Source organism: Symphalangus syndactylus, chromosome 19 (genome assembly GCF_028878055.3).
Source record: "Symphalangus syndactylus isolate Jambi chromosome 19, NHGRI_mSymSyn1-v2.1_pri, whole genome shotgun sequence".
Lineage (NCBI taxonomy): Eukaryota > Metazoa > Chordata > Mammalia > Primates > Hylobatidae > Symphalangus > Symphalangus syndactylus.
In genome coordinates, this window is record NC_072434.2 from 60,817,651 (window position 1) to 60,844,601 (window position 26,951).

The 26,951-nt window shown below is 37.0% G+C and overlaps 1 protein-coding gene across 1 annotated transcript in view; it reads right to left on the reverse strand.

Moving 5' to 3' along the window:
- USH2A (usherin) overlaps window positions 1-26,951 on the reverse strand; it is an 801,829-nt gene that overhangs the window by 105,817 nt on the left and 669,061 nt on the right. The window contains exons 60-62 of the mRNA XM_055233796.2: window positions 21,206-21,364; window positions 19,431-19,593; window positions 6,079-6,433 (exon numbers count right to left, since the gene is read on the reverse strand). Of these exons, the coding sequence (XP_055089771.1) occupies window positions 6,079-6,433; window positions 19,431-19,593; window positions 21,206-21,364 (677 nt within the window). The remainder of the gene's footprint in view (window positions 1-6,078; window positions 6,434-19,430; window positions 19,594-21,205; window positions 21,365-26,951) is intronic.

The following is a 26,951-nucleotide window of genomic DNA, read 5'->3' on the forward strand; positions in this document are numbered from 1 at the left end:
TACAGGAAGTATGACAATTATTTTTATTACTGAATTTTTCTTCACATTACAAAGATAGTCACCAAAGGAGTCCTTTTAGAAAGCGACATCTCCCAGAGTATTTCTGTTGTCTAATAAATGCGTCTCGGGAGAAAAGGCTAAGAATTATCAAATTAAAAAGAGCTGAAACTAATTTAAGATCATATGTAAAGAGCAGTAATATTTTATGTTATCTAAGCCAAAATGAAAATGGGATTAAAAATAAATTTATCAATTTACTCACACACTTTCATAACATGGCAATTGTGAAATATCTATTTTATTATTATTGTTATTATTTTTGCCACATATCTACTTAATGGTAAAGATATAGGAAACAAACCCTTGAGGAAATTTTGACTACCTCCTCCTTGACATTGGGAAAGGAAGCCTGGCAACTAGAATCTAGAAACTAGAGTTAGTAATTCTGGATTTTATTCCCAGATTGGAAGCCAATTTTTAGTGACCCATATAATTTGCTTATTTCTCAGCACCTTATGCTTGATTCTACACAGAGTGAAGTACCATTTATCTTTCAGGATACTGGGCAAATGCATGATCTGGGCTTGATATTTTATAACCCCGTGGAACAAGCAAGGATATAGTTAGGGCACAGATAATAGGTAAACCACCTTTTTCTTTAAAATCCCAAATTCTCAGATTTATTTCTGCCAGCACAATGGCAGGTGCCAGTGAGAAAAAGCAAACAAACCCAAATGGTGGTAGCAATATTGCCAACCTTGCCAGGAGTGTTCCCTGTAAATACCACCATGGAACTCCTGCATGCCAAGCAAGGCTAAATACAGTTTCTTTCCTGACACCGCACAATTCATCACAGAGCTAATTGGGAAGGGAGTTTAAGGCCTTCTAATTAAAGCTGTTTTCAATAATGGAAGGTATTGGTCTAAAGAGACCCCAAGAATCTTGATCTCCCTCTTTCTTCCTTAGAAAGACCTACATAGAGATGAGTGGGAGGTGAAAGTTTTCATGAGGTTGGGAGAGCAGCTAGTGATGCATTAAAACCCACACTCTTTCCATTTCTCTGCTCCTGCTGCCTCTGCTGCTGCTGCCGCTGCTGCTGTTCCTGCCAACACATACGCTTCTCACCCCCATGGAGGGCCCCCACTGCCAATTCTCCATCCACTGCCACCACAAGCAGAATTCATGCCTCCATTGCACCTGTTTTATGTGGAGCTCTCAGCAACATCCACCTGTCTATAAACAACTCTGGGGGGACCTTGGGGCAAGCTAGTGATGGCACCATAACATGGGCAATTTATTGATGGCCCCTTGGGCAGAGATGAGATCTTAATAAACAAGGGACTAATGCATTAGCTGTACCTCTTGTGAGTCTGTGGATTGAATTGCAATCCTACAATTGTGGGGATGGACTCTGTGCCTCATTAACGGAGAAGGCACTGTAGTTCCTTTGCCCTGAAGAATTTTAGCCAGACTGGCCAATAAACAAAAACTTGAAAAATTTCCTACAGCAGGCACAGAAAGGAAAGAAGACAGTAAAGTTGTTTTGCTGGTGCATAAATTAGGTAAATAGTAAGTAGATCTAGGAAAGTACTTGGAAAACGATTTAAAATGGAGTCTTCTACAACCCCTATGGACAACAATATAGAGATCTCTCAAAGAACTGAAAGTAGAATTACCATTCAATCCAGCAGTCTCACTACTGGGCATCTACCCAAAGGAAAATAAATCATTATATTAAAAAAGATACCTGCATTTGTAGGTTTATTACAGAACTATTCACAATAGCAAAGATATTGAATCAACCTAAGTGTTCATCAGTGGATGATTGCATAAAGAGATATACATTTATAATCTCCTAATAATATATATATATCCTAATTTCCATTTCCATTTTCCATGTTTACTAAATAGGAATAATTTTACATACCACAGAAATGTAATTATATATATGAATATATATAGAATGTGATATATATACACACACACATACACACACACTGTAGAATACTACTCAGCCATAAAAAAGAATGAAATCATGTCTTTTGCAGCAACATGGATGGAACTAGAGGCCATTATCCTCATTAAATAACTCAGACACAGAAAGTCAAATACTGCATGTTCTCACTTATAAGTAGGACTACATAATGTATACATGTGGACATAGGGTGTAGAATAATAGACACTAGAGACTCAGAAGGGTGGGAGGGAGGGAGGGAGTGGGGTGAAGGATGAGAAATGACTTGATGGGTACGATATATGTTATTTGGGCAACGGTTACACTAAAAGCCCAGATTTCACCACCACACAATATATCCAGGTAACAAAACTTCACTTGGACCCATTGAGTTTATACGAAAACAAAAATCAAATGGGGTCTTCTAAACATGGGTAGCAGAAACGCAGCTGCAAGAAGCTTAAAAACTCAAAATGCCCAACAGTAATAGCCTGTGCCTCAGAACAAATCACTCATTTTTCCTCACAGTCTCTGCTCTGCTCAAGGGCCAAGTATCACAGTGGACTTCAACAACATAGTTAAGTTTGGTATTCAATATTGACATATTGAATATAGTACTCAATGACTATTTTCCAAATCAGATTGAATTGTCAATAATTTGTTGGACCCTGAAGCCCCTTTGTGCTATTATGGAGAAGTCATGCTGCTCTGAACAAAGGGAGATAGACTTAAATTATAGGAGGAAGGATTTGTCTGACAGTCTTCTGTGATGGTGAGGAGTATAGAACACTGGATAAGTAATAGAACTTCCATTTCTTTATTTTAAGATGGAGTTTTGCTCTGTTGCCCAGGCTGGAGTGCAGTGGCACGATCTTGGCTCACTGCAACCTCGGCCTCCTGGGTTCAAGCAATTCTCCTGCCTCAGCCTCTCAAATAGTAAAAATACTAAAAATAGTGTTTTTAGTACAGACAAGATTTCACCATGTTGGCCAGGCTGGTCTCGAACTCCTGACCTTGTGATCTGCCCACCTCAGCTTCCCAAAGTGCTGGGATCACAGGCATGAGCCACTGCGTCTGGCCTAGATATCTTTTAAACAAAAACGTTGAACACAGTCTCCTACACAGGGACTGTGGGAATAAGTGAAACACAAAAACACCAGTTCATTTTCCTGATGACTTCCTTCAAAGGTGTCAGATCATAAAGAGTCATAGTGGCCCTGATGCCCTGAAAACGTGGTCCAGTGGCCAGAAGGTCTGAACACTTGCCCAGATTGCTCTGTGGATGATGTCCTTGTTTGCTTGAAAAGATCAGGCGGGACATTTCTTGGTGTATCTAATGAAGCCTTCTCTTGGAATTCTAAGAGCCAAGGATTTAGATTTTGGGAGGCCACTTTGAATATACACATACACATTCAAAAATGGGACACAGAAGTACTGTTTTAAAAATTATTATGGCTGGCCGGGCACGGTGGCTCACGCTTGTAATCCCAGCACTTTGGGAGGCCAAGGCGGGCGGATCACGAGGTCAGGAGATCGAGACCACGGTGAAACCCCGTCTCTACTAAAAATACAAAAAAATTAGCCGGGCGTGGTGGCGGGCGCCTGTAGTCCCAGCTACTCGGAGAGGCTGAGGCAGGAGAATGGCGTGAACCCAGGAGGCGGAGCTTGCAGTGAGCCCAGAACGCGCCACTGCACTCCAGCCTGGGTGACAGAGCGAGACTCTGTCTCAAAAAAGAAAAAAAAAAAAATTATTCTGGCTATTCTATTTGACATTGCAAGAAAAAAATCTTTGGAAAAATAGGAGAGTGCACCAGTACTGGACTGTCAAAATGAAAGCCACGTCAGGGAGGGCCCATGTGCAAAGAGCCCTGTGCCATTTAAAGCTTGGGGCCATACGCTTGCCTCTTTTTCGGAAGCTTTTTAGTGTGATAAAAATAGAGCCTAGAAGATTAAATAAAGAACAGAGTTCATGGATTCATCATATACTTTAAATTTTGTGTTTTAAAATGAAGCTGTTTATGAAGGGATGACATAGGGTATTCCACAAGGGAATTCCAATAGAACTGTTTCAGGAGACTAAATGATCATTAGGCTCATACCCCTGAAAGTTGTATTTTAAAAGATCAGAGGTTTAATCATTGCAATCCGGGTACCTTCAATTCAAGCATATTTAAATTAAGGTGCCTCATTCAAAAAGCTATTAACAAGGGTGTTTCAGTATATTCATAAACATTTTACTTTAAGGGTGAAAGTTTAGAACATGAGTTTGAAGGATATGGTGGGAAGTAACCAACTTCCTCCTGGATCACATATCCACTAAAAAATATCTTTTACACTTAAGAACACTGCTTCTAGTGCTTATCATATAGGAACTAGAAGATGTAATATAAAAGACTCTAGTATATAATTTACTATCTAATAAAAATATAGTACTAATTCTGAAACAGATGAAAATGAAGATAAAACAATTATCCTTTCATTTACATATTGCTTATTTTTTAGTCATATGAGAAAATAAACCATGAGGACAGTGGGAAAACACTGTACTTTAAACTATTAATTTAGAAAGGCTCTTCTGGAGTTTTATGAAAATATATTTGCTCACTGTAATTTAAATATTTTGATAAATGTTATCCTCCATAAGATAACCTTCATGTAAATTGGCCTTCCAGGATTTAAAGCATAGAAACATAGTTTTTTTTTAAATGCTTTAGCTTGTCTGTTTATTTGTTCTTATTGAGGGTTTTCCATATTTAATAAGGTCTTGGCACATATTTGTATTTAACTCCCAAGACCACAAAATTTAATCTTATCCATGAAGCATCTTCAGTTTGAGAGTTGATCTCCCAGAGCATTTCCTGCCTAACACTTGGTATATGATGTTACTCTCTCGTACTGTGGTTTACAGCTAGCAGATAGTGGAGTTTGGGATCTAAGTCTCAGTGTAGTGGACATTATAGGCTGTACTCAACTGCTTTTCATTCTTTTCCCTTTATGTGCAATTCTCATCTCTGCAATATTATAAAACATAACACTGCCTGCAACAAGGACCATCCTGTTTCTGTATCTTCCATAGACCATGAGGCTATGCTAGACATAAAGAAAGCACTCAGGAGCTACTAAGTGTTCAGGTGAATGGAATTCAGTTGTTCTATGGGCCAGAGGAGGTCATCCCTGAAAAAAATCACCAGTAAGACATAGTGCATGCAACTTTGTGTGTGTGTGTGTGTGTGTGTGTATATGTATTTAAATATATATATAAATACATATATACACACATATACATACACACATATATACACATACATATATATACACACATACATATATACACACACATATATACATATACATATATATACACATACATATACATATATAGGCTAGATATATATTACTAGCTTTCTGGGGAAGTAGAAAATTAAATATTCTGTCTAATTTCATCTGAACCTCATCTCTATGAGGTATGGAGGAAAGCATTACATTATTCCCATTTAGTAGATATGGAAAATGGAAATCAAGACTAAATTATTTCCATTTAGGCCAGGTGCAGTGGCTCACGTCTGTAATCCCAGAACTTTGGGAGGCTGAGTCAGGCAGATCACTTGAGGTCAGGAGTTCGAGACTAGCCTGGCCAACATGGTGAAACCTCCTGTCTACTAGAAATACAAAAATTAGTTGGGCAGTGGTGGGCACCTGTAATCCCAGCTACTCAGGAGGCTGAGGCAGGAGAATTGCTTGAACCCAGGAGGCAGAGGCTGCAGTGAGCTGAGACCATGCTACTCCGCTCCAGCCTGGGTGACAGAATGAGAGCCTGTATCAAAAAGAAATTATTCCCATTTAGTAAATATGGAAAATGGAATCAGGAAATTTTATGAATAAATTAAATTTATTTATTGGTTTTGACATAATTAAAATTAGTTGTGGTCTACAAACTGGTCTCCAATACTCCTCATACTCAGTTCAGTATCTTATCCCCATGACTACATTGCAACTTTTCACATATGAAAGATTTTCATATATTTAAGCCCTAAGTGAAGAAAAATGAGAAGTTGGATAAGAAAATTAATTTCAACATATTCACCAGATAATCTGCATGTCTGTTATTTTTTCAAGGGTCTTACCATCACTGTGAAAGCATGCACGGCAGGGCTGTTAAATGTTGGATCGTCGGGTCTCTCCTGGTAGACCACACGGTAATGGGTGATAATGCCATTGGGAGATTCTGGCTTTGTCCAATTCAACAGAACTGAATGAGCACTGGTGGCTTGAGCCCAAGGAGCTGGGAAATCTTGAGGTGGGGCTTCCAGAGTTCGTGTTAATGACCACAGACTCTCCACTGAACCTTTGGAGTTACAGGCTCTGACCCGATATTCGTAGAGTGTGAAAGGCCTCAGGGTGTCTCCTTCATCTATAAATTCAAGGGCTCCTTCTGACCAGACAAATAAAAGAGACTCCTCTTCAATGCCAGCAGGGCGTCTGAAAGGAAACCAAGCAGGCAACCAGTGACAACTGCACACTTCAAAACCAAGTTTGTAGATGGAGTAAAAATTTTTTTTTAGAATTTGTTATCAACTCAACTTTTCAGCTGTTTCTTCCTGGTGTCATAATAAAGAAAAACCAGATGGAGAAGTCCTCCAGTGGCCTAACTCCATATCATTTTTAAAGTGTAGTTGACACACACACACACACACACACACATACACACACACACGTATTTGACTGATTATAAAAGAGTGCATATGCTTTATAGAAAACATGGAAAATACAGAAGAAATAGAAAAAGCACAAAAGGTGAAACCTCATCCGTAATCACATTTTATTACCTTCCAGATGTTTTTGCTGAATAACAACATACACATGCAATACAAGAAAACAAACATATTTAAAATGTTTTAAAAATACAGAAGCATATATTAAGCATTATGAATGCATTTTTATGTATTTTCTAGATCTGCGTGTATGTGTCTGTGTGTATGTGCATGTATGCATGCAGTTATATCAGGGTTTTATTTTTTGCACAACTGGAACCACAGGATATGGAATTAGTAGAGGCTATTATTGGGAATCCTTACCCTTCTATGGTAAATGGATTGCAGCTGGGGTCCCAATATGTTTGTCTCCCTGTATCCATGCGTTTTGCGAGTAGGCTCCTAAACTCACTCTGAGGTTGGCTATATGACTTTTTTGGCTCATGGGACAGTAGCAAATATGATGATTGCAGAGACTTCAAAAGTATTTGCGCATTGAGGATGATCCTTTTGCTGCTCTTAGGACCATAAAATTACTGTGTGAAAAAGCCCAGGCTTGCATACTGGATGATGAGGAACTAAGAAGGGAAGCCCACAGTTCCTATTTTCTCTCATGCAGCACAATGGTCTTTTGCATTTGTTCCCACGATGTTTACAAAGTATTTTAAATTCACTTCTTAGATGCCACTTACTTTCTCTTCATTTGAATTTTCTCTTCTATAATTTAAACCATAACCTCTCAAAGCATGGACAATCTTTTCTTAGACATCAAGACCACTGTTTTTTCTACGTTTATTGTTGTTATACATCAACAACTTTATTAAGCACTTTTATATGCCCGTCATTGTATTAGAAACAAGGATAAAAAGATGAACACACCTCTTACCTAAAGGAATAGGTAGCTGAGTAGAGGAGATGGAGCTATGTGCAGATTAATGAAAATAACATGATAAGTAATATAATAGGAATTTGTTTTAGAGTTTTTTTTGTTTTATTTATTTTATTTATTTATTTTGAGACTGGGTCTCACTCTGTCACTCAGGCTGGAGTGCATTGATGCAATCATGGCTAACTGCAGCCTCAAACTCCTGGGCTCAAGAGATCCTGCCGCCTCAGTCTACTGAGTAGCTAGGACTACAGATGTGTGCTACTAGGCCTGGTTAACTTTTAAAATTTTTTTGTAGAGATGAGGTCTCGCCACGTTGCCTAGGCTGGTCTTCCTCAAGCTAGCCTCTGGCCTTGGCCTTCCAGAGTGCTGGGATTGCAGGCATGAGCCACCATGTCTGGCCTGCTTTAGAGATTTTTAAAGGACAAAAGTCAAATTCCTTTTAGATGCCTCCCCTAAAACCTGGTAAAATGCAGAGTATGACCCCAAAATTCTTTCAACGGTCTGAGAATGGGATTGTTTAGGCTCATCTTTAGATTTTGTTGTTAGAAAATTAGGGCCACATGCATACTGTTTTGGTACTAAATATATATAGCATTAAATATAGAAGTAAGAGAAATGGAATGGTCAGTTGTTGAGACGGCCCTATATATCTGATACTTCATTTGGAATAGTTCTTTTCTCATCCAGATGTAAAATCATGATGGAGGTTTGATGGAAAGCAAAGTTCTGGAGGAACTGTGGTGGGTATATCTCTGTATTCCAGTATCTGAGCTCAGTAAGTGTGCAATAATGTTTTTCAAGTGAAAGGCTAAAAGTTATGTAATCCCATGACTTCTCTGCATCTTTGCCTCTTCTCCATCAGCTCTTATTTCCTATCAAGGCAGTATTCTAGGTTGGGGGAGAATGTAACCAAGACATTGACCCTCCTCTTTCAGCTCTCCTATAGTTGAGAAGAGAGTGATGAATACATCAATATTTTCCAGGCTGTTAGGAGTATTTAATTAACACACTCTTCAGATGCTGAAAAATTCACATGCTGCCATATCAGATTAACCAGCTCCATCAAAATGTAAAGGGTTATTAAGACAAAGTGACTGACAGTACCTTTCACAAAAAGGCAGAATATGTAAAATCTTTGGCTTTGGGAATCTGATGATCCTCAAGTTGATAAATCATGATGACCTGAGTATGAGCAATGACAAGCTTCCTGCTGGAAGCTGTAGAGGCTTCATAGACACCTCTCAGTGACCTGCAATTATGGTTCGGCAGCCCACCTCATTATTGCTCGCTACCATGCGTGGACCAGATTCTGCACTCAGTGAAGGTTTGCAGGGTTTGGCCTTTGTACTTGCTGCAGATATCAGGTACCAGGTGTGTCACTGGGAGAGCTCCATTCTAATGAGAACTGCAGGGCTCATAGCCAAGGACTCCTCTCAGTGATTTTTAAAAAGGTGTTTGCTAGGAACACAATACAGCAAACAAACCTATGATGGTCTATGGGGAAGTGACATTTTCTATTTTGTCTAGCTTCAGCCTTTCCATGACAATTCAATTAATTTTTATTAAACTCTCATGAATTCCCAAATTGAGATGTAGTCATGGTTTCTATAAAGCTGACATTCTTAAAAAAACTTGCCTAAAAGTGTGGGTTTTAAATATATATACTATTTAAAAGATTGAGTATTATGTTGGCCTCAATTTTATCCACCAAAAGAATTAAAAGGTGCAGCCTGGTTAAGTATTTCTTATCGCTATTGAATCCTTGAAAAATTAATATCGTGGAGAGGTAAATGTCCCATCTGCACTGCTAAAAAACAGAGTCTCTTTATGTCTGTATACATTTTGAGCAGAAGTGGTTGAGTAGAACACAATTATTCCTAATCTATTTAAGATTTAGGCATCACCTGTTCATTTAACTGGAAGTGTTTCCTCCTGAGTAGCCTGTGTTTAGAGGAATCACATTTTCAGTTCTCTCTGAATAGCCAAATGGTTATTCTTCACTCAAGCTCATTTGGGAGATACTTCAGGAATGTATTTTTCCAACTAGAATTAATTTAATGTTGCCTAACACTAAGAGGAAAACAAACCTAAGTATAAAAACTAGGAACCATATATTTTTAAAGGCAGTCACACTTCTGTGGTCTCAATGTACAACGTTTTTAGGAGCTCCTTACTCCTTCTCTCCCCTCCAGCAATTGTCACTGCTTATTTTCAAAAGCAATTAAAACAAAATCCTAGAACCCAACGCACCATAACAATTTTGAGGTTATGAAACCGCCAGCCCCATTCCATGAAGAATATTACAAATATTCTGAGTTTAAATAAATAATCAGAAACATCTGTAGTCAGAGGAGATAGGTTGGAGGTCCTGGCTCTGCCACTTAGTTCAATGACCTTGGGTGAACTTGCCTGTCCATGTCCTCTAGTTTCTATTTCATTTTGTAAAGTGGAGTTAATAACCTCATAGTGTATAACAAACCGTCTTATAAAAATTAAAACATAAAAATCATTGGGTAAAATGTAATGCATGATCTAAATGAAGTTATCACGGAGATGATGTGCATCTGGCATTGAACAAGGAGGTCATCTCAACAGTTTACGTAAGAATAAATGCAGACCCTGAACTAGATTACTGAGAGGACAAATGGAAACACAGGTGATTTACAAAATGATTTGTGAAGGTTGAATCATCAAGTTTTTGGTGTGAGTAGACACTCGGTTGTTGAGGGAAGAGACACCACAAACCTTTCAAAAATTTTAAGACTTAGTCCTTTTAAAAATTCTTTAGATTTACCTGTAAAATGGCCTATGTTTATCCTTAATCTGCTGATTCTCAAAAGGACTCACTTTTCTGAAATTTGTAGCCCCATTTTATATTCCAGTCATCATCAAATGCTTGACTATAGTTTCTTATATTCCATTATATTTCACGGTTCCATGGCTTTGGTATCTGCTAATTCTCTGGCAATACCCCTCCCCATCCTCTTTCTTATTCTCCTTATTTATTTATTTATTTATTTATTTATTTTTTTGAGATTGAGTCTTGCTCTGTTGCCCAGGCTGGAGTGCAGTGGCGCAATCTCGGCTCACTGCAAGCTCCGCCTCTGGGGTTCATGCCATTCTCCTGTCTCAGCCTCTTGAGTGGCTGGGACTACAGGCGCCTGCCACCATGCCTGGCTAATTTTTTTGTATTTTTAATAGAGATGGGGTTTCACCATGTTAGACAGGATGGTCTCGATCTCCTGACCTCGTGATCTGCCCTCTTCAGCCTCCAAAAGTGCTGGGATTACAGGTGTGAGGCATCACACCTGGCCTCTCCTTTTTTCTATAGACTAACTAAAACTCATCTTTTAAAATTCTAGCCCCATATCACTTTTTCCAGAAAGCGTTTTCCTTGTTTTTCTCTCAAATAAGAGTTATCATATCCTTCTATGTGCTATCTCTTTTTTCTAATTTGTATTAGGCTCCTTTTGCATTGCTACAAAAATACTTGAGGTAAGCTAATTTATAAAGAATAGGGATTTAACTGGCTCACAGTTCTGCAGGGTGTACAGAAAGCATGATGCTGGCATCTGCTTATGAGAGACTCAGGAAGCTTAGAATTATGATGGAAGGTGAAGAAAGAGCAAGTGCATCATGTGCAGAGAGCAGGAGCAAGAGAGAGAGGTGGCTGGAGCGGGGAGTCCTAGACATTTAAAAAACCAGATCTCCCATCATGAACAAACTGAGCAAGAACTCACTTATCACCAAGGGCATGGTGCTAAACCATTCATAAGGGATCTGACCCCATTATGCAATCACCTCCCACTAGGCCCCATCTGCAACATTGAGAATCTGTTTTTAGCATGAGATTTAGAGAGGACAAACATACTAACCATATTATTCCACCACTGGCCTCCCAAATCTCATCTCTTTCTCACATTTCAAAATGAAATCATGTCCTCCTAATAGTTCCCCAAAGTTTTAACTGATTGCAGCATTAACTCAAGAGCCCCAAGTCTCAAGTACCAAGTCTAAAATCTCATCTGGAGACTCATCTCCTTTCACCTATAAGCCTGTAAAATCAAAACAAGTTATTTACTTTCAAGATACAATGTGGGTACAGGTGCTTGGTAAACATTCTCATTGCAAAAGGGAGAAATTGGCTAAAAGAAAGGGCCTATAGGGCCCACACAAATCTGAGACCTGGTAGGACAGACATTAAACCTTAAAGCTCCAAAATAATCTCCATTAACTCCATGTCCCACTCCAGTGCACACTGCTGCAAGCACTGACTCCTAAGGCTTTGGGTAGCTTCAACCCTGTGGTTTTGCAGAGTGCAGACCCTGTGGCTGCTCTCACACATTGGAGTTGAATCCCTACAGCTTTTTTCAGGATACAAGCTGTCCATGGTTTCTTGGACCTAGAGAGAAGTGGCCCCCTTCCCACAGCTCCATCATACAGTGCCCTGATGGAGACTCTGTAGGGTGGCTCCAACTCCACACTTGCCCTCTGCACTGCCCTAGTAGAGTTTCTCTGTAAGGGCTTCACCCCAGTGGCAGGCTTCTGCCTGGGCACCCAGGTTTTCTCATACATCCTCTGAAATCTAGGGGAAGCTGCCAAGCCTGCATTCTGTGCATCTGCCAACTTAACACTACATGGTAGCTACCAAGGGTTTGGTGTACGCACCCTGAAGCACCTACCTGCGATGTATCTGAGGCCCTTTTAGCTGCAGCTGCAGCAAGAGTAGTCAGGATGTGAGGAACAGTTCCCAAGCCTGCACAGGGCAGCAGGGCTCTGGGCCTGGCTCTCAAAACCATTATTTCCTCCTAGGCCTCTAAGCCTGTGTTGAGCGGGGCTGCCTGTAAGATCTCTGAAATGCCTTCTAGGCCTTTTCCCTATTATCTTGGATATTAACACTTGGCTACCTTACAGTCATGCTAGTCTCTCTTGAAAGTGGTCACTCCACAGGCTGCTTGAATTCTTTCTCTACCACAGGGCCAGGCTGCAAATTTTCTGAACTTTCGCGCTCTGCTTCCCTTTTACATAAAAGTTCCAACTTTGAATCATTCCTTTGCTCCCATATCTGATTGTAGGCTGTTAGAAACAGCCAGGCAAAGTCTTGAATGCTGCTTTGCTGCTTAGAAATTTCTTCCACCAGTACCCTAGGTTTTTACTCTTCTCACTTTCACAAATCCCCGGTGCACGGATGTAACGGAACCTCGTTCTTTGCTAGGGCATAACAAGGGTTACCTTTACTCTAGTTCTCAAGTATTTGCATCTCAAACCTCATTAGCCTGGTCTTCATTGTCCATATTTCTATCAGCATTTTGGTGAGACCCGTTTAACCAGTCTCTAAGAAGTTCCAAATTTTCCCTCCCCTTCCTGTCTTCTTCTGAGCCCTCCCAACTCTTTCAACCTCTGCCCGTTACCCAGCTCCAAAGTCACTTCCACATTTTCAGGTATCTTTATAGCAACACCCTACTCCTGGTACCAATTTTCTGTATTAGGCTGTTCTTGTGTTGCAATAAAGAAATACCTTGGGAGCAAGTGATTGCAGTATGCAATTTTGCCGACATTTGGAAAACCAACTTAATTTCATGCTTCCTCCTCCATACAACTGCACCAGTGGCAAGTACCCCTCCTCAACTGTCTGAGTCCCGGCTTCACAGGCACCCTCCTCTATGCATTTACATTTTAATAATTCTAACAACTCCCCTATGTTCCCTCAGTTCTAAAGGTGCTAGCTGTTTCCTGTAGTTGCCACCTCCATGACATCTTAAGAGTTCTCTTTTTATGCTTTTAGTTACCTAGTTAACAAATTTATAACTACTTACTAATTATTTATATTAAATCCTTTCTGTTAAGGTAAGTAGTGTGGTTCCTCTTTCTTGATCAGACTTTGATTATTACAGAAAGTGATGGTGATGTTCACACAAAGAAGGAAACAGGAAAATTGGAAAGACAGTGATGATAGATTTGCATCTGGGCTCACAAATTTATTATTTTGTCTTTAGTAGACCATATGATATATTGATTATAAAAATTAATAAGAAAACACAGATGAACAAAAGCAGAAGTATTTAAAAGAATCACTGATAGCCTAATATTTGGAGATAAGCACTGCTAGTACTATTTTGGTGTTTAACATTCCAGACATTTATATATATATATGTAAAAAATATACTATATATTTAAAGAAAAACTGAATCCTACCAGGCATACTGTTATGCAAGCCACTGCTTTTATAACCATGAACCTCTTTCATCGACTTTAAATGTACATCTACAATTGACAGATAGATTTGTCTTTCTAAAGAATGGCTTTGGACAATATATCTAGGATAACTTTCTATTTTTATCACGCCTCATATTTAACAGTAATTTCACACATATTATTTCATTTAATTCTTACAGAATTCCAAGAGGCTAATTATCTTTTGTATTTACTATCTTCACTTCATGTAAAAATGGAAAATTAGGGAACACAGTGGCTTGCCTAAGGTCATATAACTAGTAAGTCTTAGAGCCAGGCCCTAGAAGCCGTATCTTCTGATTACAAATGCCACATTCTTTCCGATATATATATATATATATATATATATATATATATATATATATATGTATAACATTTCCACTATATATATATATTACATTGCTTCTCTATTTACCCCCTAAACCTTCAGCAGCTCATATTGCCTCTGAATATAAAGCCTAAACTCCTTAGATCCAAAATCCATCATTAAGCTGATCTTCTAAATGTCCCCTACTAATAGCAATGACTCCAGATAAACCTGACCATTCCTTGAATCCTATGCTTATGAGTTGGAAATTTTGCTTATTCTATTGATTTTATTCACTTATCATGTCTTCACCATCAAGCCCTGCTTGTTAAAATCCCTGTTTACCACAAGTGAAACAGAATACAAAGTCCTAAAATGAACTTGATGCACATAGGAATTTTGTATGAGTGACATTTCAAATCAGCGGATTATGAAATAATGTTGATAAACTAGTTAACATTTTTTAAGAAAATGAATTCCTATCTAATTTCCTATAACAATATTAATTCTATATTTAGAAATAAGGAGTAGAGCCATAAAAGTGCTGGAAGAAATAATTAATGTGTTATTTTTAATGTGATCACACAAGGGAGATTTTCTTTAATGTGGAAAGAATACAGACAATAAGAAATAATCCAATAGAAAAATAGTCTAAGAATTTATAATATATTATACATACCCCTCCCAAATAGAAGATAAATATTTTAAGTAAATGAACAATCTTACTTATAATGATCAAAACTTGAATTAAAACAACAAAAATGTGCCAGTTAAAATATTGAGCTGACAAATACTAATACTGACCCTACATTAAAAGTTTTCAGAATTAGAAATTCTTACATATGATATTTGGAAGACAACTTAGGAGTTCTCAACAATTTTAAATGCTCAAAACGTTGACCCAGTACTTCTAGTTCTAAGAATAACTCTCTGTATACTTACTGTAAGAATATTTATTGGAGAATTGCTGTGGTAACAAAAACTTGAAAATCACCTATCTTGCCATCATCAGGGTACTGGCTAAATAATATATGATACACATCCATATAATAGAATATTGATGAGTCATTAAAAGAAATTAGGTGTGTATATGTGTGTATGTGTATATATATATGTAAAATGCCCAAAGAAAATTGCAGAACAATATGGACAATATAATTCTTTTATGAAGAAGAAAATACAAATAGAAAACATTAATGTTAATATATTAAAATTAATAGTGTTACTTCTATTAGTGAAAATTACGTATGCCATGAGTAAATCATAAGAATGAATAATAACCTTAGTAGTCTTCTGTATTGTTAAAACATTTTTTCCAACAAATGTATTTCTCTTACAATTTAAATAGTCATTAAATTTTTATTTTATAAGGCCTAGTCTCAATGACATCAACTTGATGAAGTGTTCCATGACTATTCTAGACAGAGAATTCTTCTCTAAATTTTCTGGTAAATATTTCTGTTTTTCCACTATATATTTTACTCTTTTCTTTGTTTATTTAGCCTGTCTTATATCTCCCACTGTAGTGAAGATCATTGGTGAAAGGGCTTAGGTCTCATAGATCTTTGTGTCTCTCTCAGTAGATATGTACATGTATGGATAGGTAGATGTCTGTCTGACAGTCTGTCTTCTGTCTGTATCTATCTATGTAAATATTCATATCTATATCCATCTTTCCACCCAATACAAATTGAATTACATCAAAATTCCTTTGCCCGTTCAATGCTCATCTTTTCTTTGTTAACTCAATCAGCTTAATTATCCATTTTATAAAATGTTTTCACTTACCTGCTTTGAAAACCCTTTCATATCATACAGTCTTCAAAACTATTTCAGATTTTATCCTTTAAAATCTTACTAAATACGGAAGTGCCATCATTTGTTTCTATTTTTACTGTATTTACAGAGTGTTTGTATATAGTTTTGCCTCTCAGTGCACATTATCAAATCTTTTTATTTATTTAAAGAGAAAGCTCATGAGAATAATAAACCCCATGAAATTTGGTTTCTATTAAAATTAAAGCTCCTAGTGGGAGGAGATTATTTTATTACATGTTTTGTAAAGTCTCAATTTAACGTGTTTGATGGATTTTGTAGATGTAAGTGATGAGATTTTTGCCATTTGCAAGGTTACAGATATAAAATAAAGGGGGAATACCGAAGAGTCATTATTATACAAGCCAAACTCATTGAGAGGAGGAAGCAGATGTCCAAGATAGTCTTGTCCATACTCGGTAAATAAACAGGTTACAAAACAGTAACTTAAATGTTGGTCTCTATTCTTTACAAAATTTTTTGTAGCAAATCTTTTTTTGTGACATATATAGTCAACAAAGTAGCTTAAATTAACAGATAAACTAAGCAGAGGGAATCATAGAAATAGTTTGTTCTTACTAGGTTATTTTGTTTCATTTTTGAAATTATAAACATCTTCTATATTTAATAGGGCAGACACTTTTTAATAGGATAATATTTAGGTTATTTTGTTTTGCTTTTGAAGTCATAAACATCTTCTGTCTTTATTAGGTCAGATATTTTTTAATAGGATAATATCTAGAGGAAATATTTAAACAATAAAGGACAGTTACAGAAAAGAAAATGATTCAGAGGCTTGGTGAGAAGAGAGTTACAAACATTTTCAAGTGAGATTTACAAGTGGGCTTCCTGCAAGTTAATAAAAATATCTGCATAGGCCAAACCCCATCTTTGGTTTAAGCTAAATGTACTTCCTTTGGTGCTGATAGAAGAAAGAGAAGGCCGATGATGAAGCTGAAATTACATGCCATAACCTCCTCAGAAATACTGCAGGCTGGTGGCTATAACTATATAAAGGGCTCTATGTAGTCTCAGAATGAAAAAGAACTATGTGTCTCCGTTCTATTTCTGTCCTTACAAATTTCTGATTTTTTTTGCAGCTATCTAAGAAAAATTTGATATTGTTGTTGTCTAAGCACATTTAAACTTCAGTTGAAATAACTGCCAAGTGATTCATGCCTATGTAGGTGAATATAACGATTGTATCTGGAGCCCCAGTGCGCCATTTTCATTTCACTTTAAATAAAAAACAAAATGTATCTATGTCAGTCAGTGCCCTTCTGCTGTACTCAGAGGTATCAAACAGGCTACAATTATGATTGTGAAGTGATTGTGTCACATTGGAGGAAGGTTTATTGCTTTTGAGTCTGCTAGGCAGTAACACATTCTGTTTCATATTACTCTTTATATCGTTTGGCTGTGACTAGAATAATCAGATGCCATCAAATGCTGTCAAATTCAATTTACAGTATTTTTCATTGAAGCGGGCTTTCTGCATTATATTTCCTGTTTTCCCTCTCTATAGCTGCCATGGAATAGGCACTGTAATCATGAGCTTTATTTACAAAACCAACAGAGTGAAGGCACGTCCTGGTCTATAACAGATACTTTATTTCCCTTTATTCTGAATAGGAATTTGATGTGCTTTTCTCATGCAATTAGCATTAAGTAGATGAAAGAAAACTATTTCAAGAGGGTAGGCATTTTAGAGCCTGCACTAATGTGCTTAGGGTAAAATGTAAATTAACATTAGCCATTTTTACGTGTTCATGTGTATTTGAATCAGAAATATTATTCTTCAAATTAATGTTTGCTGAGAAGAAATTTGGCTTGCTCATTTTTGGTAATGTCATTTACATAACCAGAAATGCAATAATACTTTCTCCTTTCATAATTTTTTCTATAAGCCCTTAGCTCATCACTGAAGACTGATGTGAATCAAAGGATTTCAATATCTAAAGTTATAAGAGGAGCCTAAGTAAGTTTCACTAAGTTTCCAGGGCATAGGACCAAATAAGGGAAGGCCTGAGGCTGCTAGAGACACTAACAAAGGATATTGAAGAGGTGCGGGGTGTGAGGCTCTGAGAAGAAAGGTGTTCTGCTTTGTACGCTCAAAGGAAATACATGGCTTTCAGAATGGGATTGGGTTTTTCAATCTGCAAATCCTGTATGTCTACCAATGATTGTATTTTCTGTCTTAAGTAGCAAGCCACCAGTTGACAGGTTATTTGCCCCCTTGGCGCTTTGCATTGTACTTTCTACTCACCTCCCCCTCACTTTCTCTATTTTTTCTCTTCTTCTCTCCCTCCCCACATCTCTCCCTCATGCTCTTCCTTTGCCTTCTCCTTCTCCTCCTCATTCATTATTTATTTAAAGAATACATTAATTTAAAGCAATGTTCATGTTGATCAGGTGAAGACTAGATCAGAGAGCAAAATATCCTTCAAACCAAAATGTTCATGGTCTATCTCTCTCCCACTATTTTTTCTCTCTCTCTCTCAATCTCTCTTTGTCTCTCTCTTTCCTCAATCTTTCTCTTCCTCTCTTCCCTATTGCCTCTTTTCTTTATTTTAGGTAGGTACACTTAATAAATTCTGCACATGATGGAACAAGTTGCTATAACACCATCTAACCAGTGGAGTGGAGGCTTATTAAAACAGAAGGAAAACTGGAGAGGAGAGCCCCTTTTTCTGCTTATGAAAAGCACCATCTTTGGAGGAGGAGAAAAATCTTTTTAATCTCTACATAATAATTAATGAGAAATATTAGAATTCTTGTCTTGTATCTGGTTTCCTCTCTGGAAAGACTATGTTTTCTTGGTCAGTGACTGCTTAAGCAGTGATCCCCAAACTTTTTGGCACCAGGGACTGGTTTTATGGAAGACAATTTTTCCACACACTGGGGCAGTGCAGTTAGGGGGTATGGTTTCAAGATGAAATTATTCCACCTCAGATCATCAGGCATTAGATTCTGATAAGGAAGGCACAACTTAGGTCCCCCGCATGCGCAGTTCACAATAGGGTTCGGACTCCTATGAGAATCTAATGCCACCACTAATCTGACAGGAGGTGAAGCTCAGGTGGTAATGCTTGCTCACAGGTCACTCAACTGCTGTGTGGCCTGGTTCCTAACAGACCACGGACTCTGTGGCCTGGGGGTTAGGAAGCCCTGCCTTAGAGAGCTGTTCTGCCCCACCACTAAATATAAGCCTATGTGGGCTATAAGGTCTCAGTTTTCAAACAGATCTCAATCAAAAATGTTATATGGTAGCTATGGCTTTTTTTCTTGGTTAATTTGTAAAAGTTTGAGCACCAGTCTTAGTCCTCACCGGTAGGTGCTACAAACATACACAAAACACACAAAATAAAACATGAATTCCCATTCATTCTCTTATGGAAATATAAAATGCACTTGATTCTGCCGTGTTGGAGCAGTACGCATTCTTAAATAACTAAAAATAATAGTAACAGCCAATCTTACCTGTAAATAAAGTAGTTGATGATGATTCCATTTGGTTTTTCAGGTGGCATCCATTTAATCTCTATGGAAGTTGACCCCAGTGCCTTAAGAACAGGAGAATTAAGATCCACTGGGGCTGCTTCAGGTGTTTTGACAAACATCCTACTGCTAACTCCACAACCTCCTTGAAAAAAAAATTGAGGTCTTTATTATTTTTCAAGCAAGGAAAAGAACTACATATTCATACAGAAGGGTAATGATATCATGAAAATTATTTTTACCTGTGCTTTTGCATATATACTTGTACATGTGTTTTAGATAAATTTTTATGGGATTTGAACATTTGAATAGAAACTTATTTTTGGAAAACCCATTAATTAGTCACATATTTATATAGACATAAACAATAAACAATAAGGCATATTGTCTGGAAATAAGGAATAATAAGGAAACTTGTCTGAACTCAAGTTTCTCTAGTTTATTATAGTCATTCTAACCAGAAAGTGATAATGCACTTGAATTTCGCAAGTGTATGTGTGACCTACACATCTTATATGCTTTTAATAATATTTTATTTTGCCAATATTTTAAACTCATGAACATTATTCAAACACACAGGAATCAAACAATTTATTTGAAGGATATTGTACCTCCATCGTGCAGTTTCAGGGACACAGAGATGCAGATGTTGACTTTGTACTTAAATCAATAAAACATTAATTTAAAATTATTTTCGTGTTTATCAGGTGAAGACAAATCAGAGAAAGCAATATCCCTCAAACAAAAATGCCATGGTCTATTTTTTAGAGAAAAGTGGACAAACTGACTAGCAATTTCTGACGAGTTCAGCATAGCAAAATTGCAGACTCATAATTCTAACCAACTCCATGAGAACCAGCACTATTTGGAAACAGAAATTCCTAAGGACATTCAATACAGGAGTTTCCACTACACATTGAGTCTGATAAATTTCTTTAAGGTGAAGCAGAATGTTGTGTATACTAAGATAAGTTACATATTTTCTTTATTTAGCAAATTAGTATTATATGTTACATAACATATATGACGAGATCATATATATCATATGTTATGATATACACATATGTAACATATCCATATCTGTTAATGTTTATACTTAATTTAAAAGAGATAAATAAAATGATGTATAGCTCTCTTGATTCCCTGTTCTCCCCTCCTAAATCACAGTTTACGTTTAGCTACTTATCCATTTGGAGTGATAAAGGAAATGGGGGAGGCTTTTCCTTAACACAACACAGATACGTGAAAATTTCACTGACCACAGCCTAAGCCATGAAACACAAGGTGATAGTTTGTATATATGAATAGGGTTCAAGGAAGCACTAGAAAATATATAGGATTCATTTGGGTGTAATTCAACTCTTAAATAACTTCTCACTTCCTCCTCCTGGATAAAATTTAAATAAGGCCAAGGTAAATATGTTTTCTATGAAATTTTTGGAGTACTCATTTTTGTTTTATATTACCAAAGACTCCTTTATGTGAGCTAAGTGTTTTTCTTTCAAAGGGCCTTATAAAACAAGACTTTGCAAAACCACCATTTTAATATATTTAAATATTTATGATTTAATGTGCAGAAATTCATAATGCTTTACTCGATGCCAGACTGTGATTTTTCTAGGTAAACAGTCCACTACAAATAAGAAATGAAACGTTAGTCTTTGTATTTGGACTGAGAATCTATTCCTTTTTAATGAAATTTTTTAATGAAATACTTTTTCATTAAAGCCCAGGCCAAGTGTCTGAAAGACTTTCACCATTTTGACATGCTTGTATCCTTATCTCATACTGTGTGAATGGAGCCAAATTTTCCAGAAGGGTGGATTGATGATGACCAACGGAGAAGGCCAGAGGTGTTACACTTCCATCATTGAGTAAGACATTGTACTCCACAGGAATTTTGGGGATGAGGATCCCTTTAAAGAGAGAGAGAGAGAGAGAGAGAACATTAAAAACAAACATATATATATATATACACACACAGAATGGGCAACAAATGTTTGTCTTTTAAAAATAATGTCTATTTAAAATTTTGTAATTGAGGCCGGGCGTGGTGGCTCATGCCTGCAATCCCAGCACTTTGGGAGGCTGAGGCGGGCAGATCACGAGGTCAGGAGATGGAGACCATCCTGGCCAACATGGTGAAACTCTGTAAAAATACAGAAATTAGCCGGGCATAGTGGTGTGTGCCTGTGATCCCAGCTACTCGGGAGGCTGAGGCAGGAGAATCACTTGAACCCGAGAGGCAGAGGTTGCAGTGAGCTGAGATCGCGCCACTGCACTTCAGCCTGGGTGGCAGAGTGAGACTCCGTCTCCAAAAAAAGTAATAGAAAAGTAAATTACTTCTTAATATAGCGATTAAAAGCTGCACAAAACTTAAGTTGGCAAATATTAGACTGTGTATTCCAAAAGTAAGAAATGTGCATAATCTATTTTTAAAAGTATAATATTTCTATTTAAAGATATACTCTATTGGCAAATAAAAATGAAGGCACATTTCACTTAAAACATATAAGGCAATTATGCTGTCATACATTTTTTCTAGGCTTACTTACTTTTAAAGTTCATAGAAAACAACACCAATTTTGCTTGTGACAATAATTTTTCTGTAAAGCATTGTGTATGCCTCCTGTCTGACATGGATCCTTGACATAACAGCCCATAAAATATCCAAATCATGGTCTACCTAGAGAATTCCCAGTGCATTAATTGTTGGGCCAGGACAGTTCACTGTCAGTGAGACTTATGGCCCTAAATACATAGAAAATTTGGGTTCAACAGTTGTCATCTTTCACCATTCCTTCCTAAGAAAGTAGGTGTTGTCAGTTTAGCCTAGTCAAAGTCTATTTATATAATTAAATGCTTGTTAACTTTTATTTGGTCATGAACCACAGGCATACTTTTTCAAGGAGAGGATATGAGTTTTGAATGAAGAATATAATGGAATTTTCTATTACATTTTCTCCTTGATCTGAGAGTTTTTAACATTTATGAGTTTAGTTATTTACTTCTGTAGTACCTACATAAGCCTATCTTTACTTTAGAAACAGTGGAATCTAGAGATAACATTACTGAGGAAGCACAGGACTCAATGACCTAAGAGAGATGAGGTCTAAAGAATGAAATGTGGTTTTGCTTTTTATAGATGTGGCCTCTATATTTACAGAGTGGAAGAGCTGGTGCAAACCAAAGATGCTCAGGATTTTGTGTAGGATAGATGAAAAAGAGGTGTCTGAAGGAGATATTGATCGTCTTCAGAAGTACTGATCAATTGCTTCCTCAGGAAAGGTGCTAGATTGTGTTAAATTTGGCAGCTCAGACTGAGAATGTTTATTTTAAATTTAGAGCATCATGGCTAAACTCTCTGGTACATTTATTCTAGTAGGTTAAACTACTAACATTCTATCATTGATTCCTAAACTCTTATCTCTAGCTTTATATCTTTCCTGTATTACAGCTTTGTATTTTCAACAGCCTACTATGTATTTCTACATGGATATTCTTCAGAGGCCACGATCTCAACAATTCTAAAACAGAACTAGCTGTATTTTCCACTCTGAAACCTGTTCTTTTTCCTAGGTTTCCTCTTTCAGTAAGTCATAATACCATCTTCCTATTTTCCTAGGATGGAAATCTTAGAGTAAGACTTTTAGAGTGGATTCTGCCTTCTTCACTCCAAAACTCAAGTGACTACTAAATTTTATCAGTTATTTCTTTGAGAACTTTGGGCTTTATATATAATCAGCAACAAGGAGACTTTGCAGGTATAAACAAGAAAATGAGAGTCTACCTATATTTTAGAATGATAACACTGTCGGGAACTGAATAGTGGCTTAAAAACATGAGAGACAAGATATAGGGAAACCAGTTTGACAGTCTTTACAATGTTTGCAGAAGTAGTACAAACAAGAGTCATTTCATTGCATCCCTGTGTTATTCCAGGCAGCACGCATTATCTCATTTAATACTATTAGAATGTCAACTGTATAAATTAGGACTTTGTTTTCTCCAATGTGGTTCCACTGCCTAGACTTTAGCACAAAGTAGCAGCTCAATAAATGTTAGTTGATTGAATGAATGAATGAACCCTCAAGACAATACTGCATGGTAAATATTACTATTTTTTAAGATGAGAAAACTAAAACTCAGAGAAGTTACATAACTTGTTCCAGACTGCACACTGATTAATGGAGAAGCGAGGACTTGAACTTAGGCCCATCTGATACCAACACTTATGTCACTATACTTATGCTTTTCCTTGATAATGGAGTCTTAGAGTAGGACAACTGGGGGAAAAATGACAAGATAGGTTTGAGAAAACTTGTGCAGTAAGGCAGAGCCATTCTTGGAGACTATTCCGAAGCAAGGAAACAAATGATGGATAAGTAAGAATCATTACTGATGGAACAAGCATATTATAGGTAGAAATTTAAAATTCTGCAGACCAAGTATCCCAACCTGAAATACACCTGCTCTGGAGGTTTGTGGGCTCATGTCAAAGTATATTCAAAGACAGGAACAAATATAGTACCGTAGGTCCTCGAATAATGTTGTTTCATTCAACATTGTTTCATTAATATTTATGAGGAAAAAAATTGATTCCTGGCTGGAGCCACAGTCTGTGTGAAATTTACACATTCTCCCCATGTCTGCGTGATTTCTTTATGGGTACTCTGTTTTTTTCCCATATCCTGAAGATGTTCCCATTAAATTAATTGGTGTGTCTGAATGGTCCTAGTCTGAGTGAGTGTGGGTGTGTGTGTGTGCCCTGTGACGGAATGGCCTTGAGCTGCCTGGTTAGGCCCTGGCCACCCCAAACCTGAGCTGGAAAAAGTGTGTCAGAAAATGAATGAATGAATGAATAATTGTAAAGATTCATTAAGTGTGTTACTATCATACAGATGCATAATAATAAACAATGCTATACAAAAGCCTTCCGTGACCTTGCCGTACTTGCGATTGTTTTTACTAGTGCGTGGTGGTAAGGGGAATTTCTTCTAATTTCTGCTCAAAAACATTTATCCCTAAGGCTGTTGTCACTCGCTGATTTGCCAAAACTTAGGTTAAAAATGATCTTACTTGTTTCTATTAATCTTTCTTAAATGTATGTATAGCTCATATTTATTTCAGTTTAATATTAGAAGTGTTTTGGTCTTTCTTTGATGATGTTTAGTTTGGTGATGTTCTTGTGACCAGAAATATGCCTTGCAACTTAAATCTTGCTTATATCAACTAGCCTAAGGTAAAATTTGTTTCCTTATACATCTTTTCACTCAAAGTTGCAGTTTCCATGAATCTATCAATGACATTAAGGACTTACTGTACCTCTTTTTGGAATATCGCTTTGATGTGGAAAATTTGGGAAACAGGATTTCCCTGTTTGAGGAAGGGGAACCAGCACAATCCCTGTTTCTTTGTTCACAAAAATTGGGTGTGAGGTTTTCTTTCTAAAAGTTCAAGATTAGAAAATTATATGTATGGTGAGTGATTAGAATTTTTGCTAGCCAATTGTAGAGTTGAAGACTCTGTAGTCACCTCAGAATGAACCAACTGTAGGACAGAAGAAAATGTTTATGCTGATGTGCCAGTGTGCTGAACAAGTATAACTGTTCATACTGTAACCAAAGGACAATGTAATTTTAGTCTCTCACTATTGCTTTAGAATGAACTCAATGTGGATTTTCTACCCTAGATATGGGATGAAAAGTTAGCCTGACCCGTGACACTTCCACTTTGTTTCAGGTAATAAAGAGTTGTATATTATTTTTCTCCATAAGGAAACAGGAAAAGATGTCATAACAAAAATTAAATGTCTAAAAAAAACTTTATTTTTCTCTTTTCTGGTATGGTGAATACACATAATAGGCCTATGTGAAGGCTATTCTTTGAGGCCTAATTCACCACTCCATGACACAACCGGCAGTTTTTACTGCTCTCAACAAGACTGCAATAATTAAAATGAAATTTGAGAGTTGGATAAGGAGAATTGATTATAGAGACCATTTGAGACTCAGTTCATTAATGGATGAGAAAAATTTAAGTACTGTGCCAGAGGTAAAATAAAGAGTAATGTAATCAGGCTTCTTCTTCCTCTCTGCAAAAAGTATTTTTTGGAGAATGTTGCTTGAGGTAGTAAAAGAGATTGAAGAAGGAATCAGGGACCCTCTCAGTTTGCAATTTGACCTTCAGCAGGAAGATATGCTTATAGAAATTTCCATCCAGAGTATCCTGGAATGATAAAGCATTCCATATCACATTTTGGGCATTTCTCCCTATTGTTAACCTGCCATACCAGTAAAGCAGTGAGGAATAAAAGGCTGTTGTTTGAAGCCACAGGTTTTTGTTTTTGTTTTTTTTTGAGACGAAGTCTTGCTTTGTCACCAGGCTGGAGTGCAGTGGCATGATCTTGGTTCACTGCAACCTCTGCCTCACGGAGAACCCACATGTTTATGACAAAATGAAGAGGGGAAGAATTGCCAGGACCTTGAACCTGTTATTGGGCTTAGTTTTCTTTAGATCTTCCTAATATCCTGAAATATAACAGCATTATCACTCTTTAGCCAATGAGATTAGTAGAAAATCTTTTCCCAAATGATAAGTTGTATAATATATTATTTTTTGGATGAAGACAAACACTGGAATACAGTGGCAAATTTACATGAATTTTTAAGATAAAAAGCAAGACCTTAAAGAAAGTGCAAACTAATGATGATTGCTTCAGGCTCTGTTTTCAGACCTCCTAGGATTGCATATTCATCCTGTCTTCTTTGTTCCTAGGACAGTTCTTGCAGAAAAGTTTGACAAACACACATTCATAAAAAACATGCCATCATTCTTGTTGAACTAGACAAACCACAGAGTGGTGTGTCAGTCAGATCAAATCCTTCTTCTGCCCTTATTTCCCAAGCGACCACTGGCAAATTAACTAACCTCTATGAATGTTGTCTCTTCATGTGTAAAATGATGATACTAATAGCTACCTCATAGAGAGTTGTGAGGATTAAATTAGAAAATATCTGTAAGCCTTTTAATATATTCCCATAACATAGGAAGTACTTAATAAATGGCCGACATCTCTACAAAACAAAATGGAACAAAATGAAATAAAGAACAAAAAACAACTATGGCACTGTTTTCATGTGCCCTCAAACACTTTTGAATCCCTCTTTCATATAAAGCTGCTATTCCAACTACAAATAAATGTTACATTCACTCAAGTTAATGTCTTTGTAACACTATTTTGTTATCTAGTTTTATTTTTTATGTGTACTTGGATATGATCAAATTGCATTCCTATGAAAATATCGTATTATTCATTCTTAGCAGTAATTTGGAGTGGCGTTCCTTCCAATTCATCTCAGGTTGTTTTACTTTATGTCTTCAGTCTGTACCTACTGTTCTGCTTCCAGGCCTTGCAGCCTTCAAGAAGAAACTTTTGTTTTAAAAAGGACAGGACTCCCAGGGGATGAGGGAAAAAACTGTGCTTCTACTGCATGTCAAATA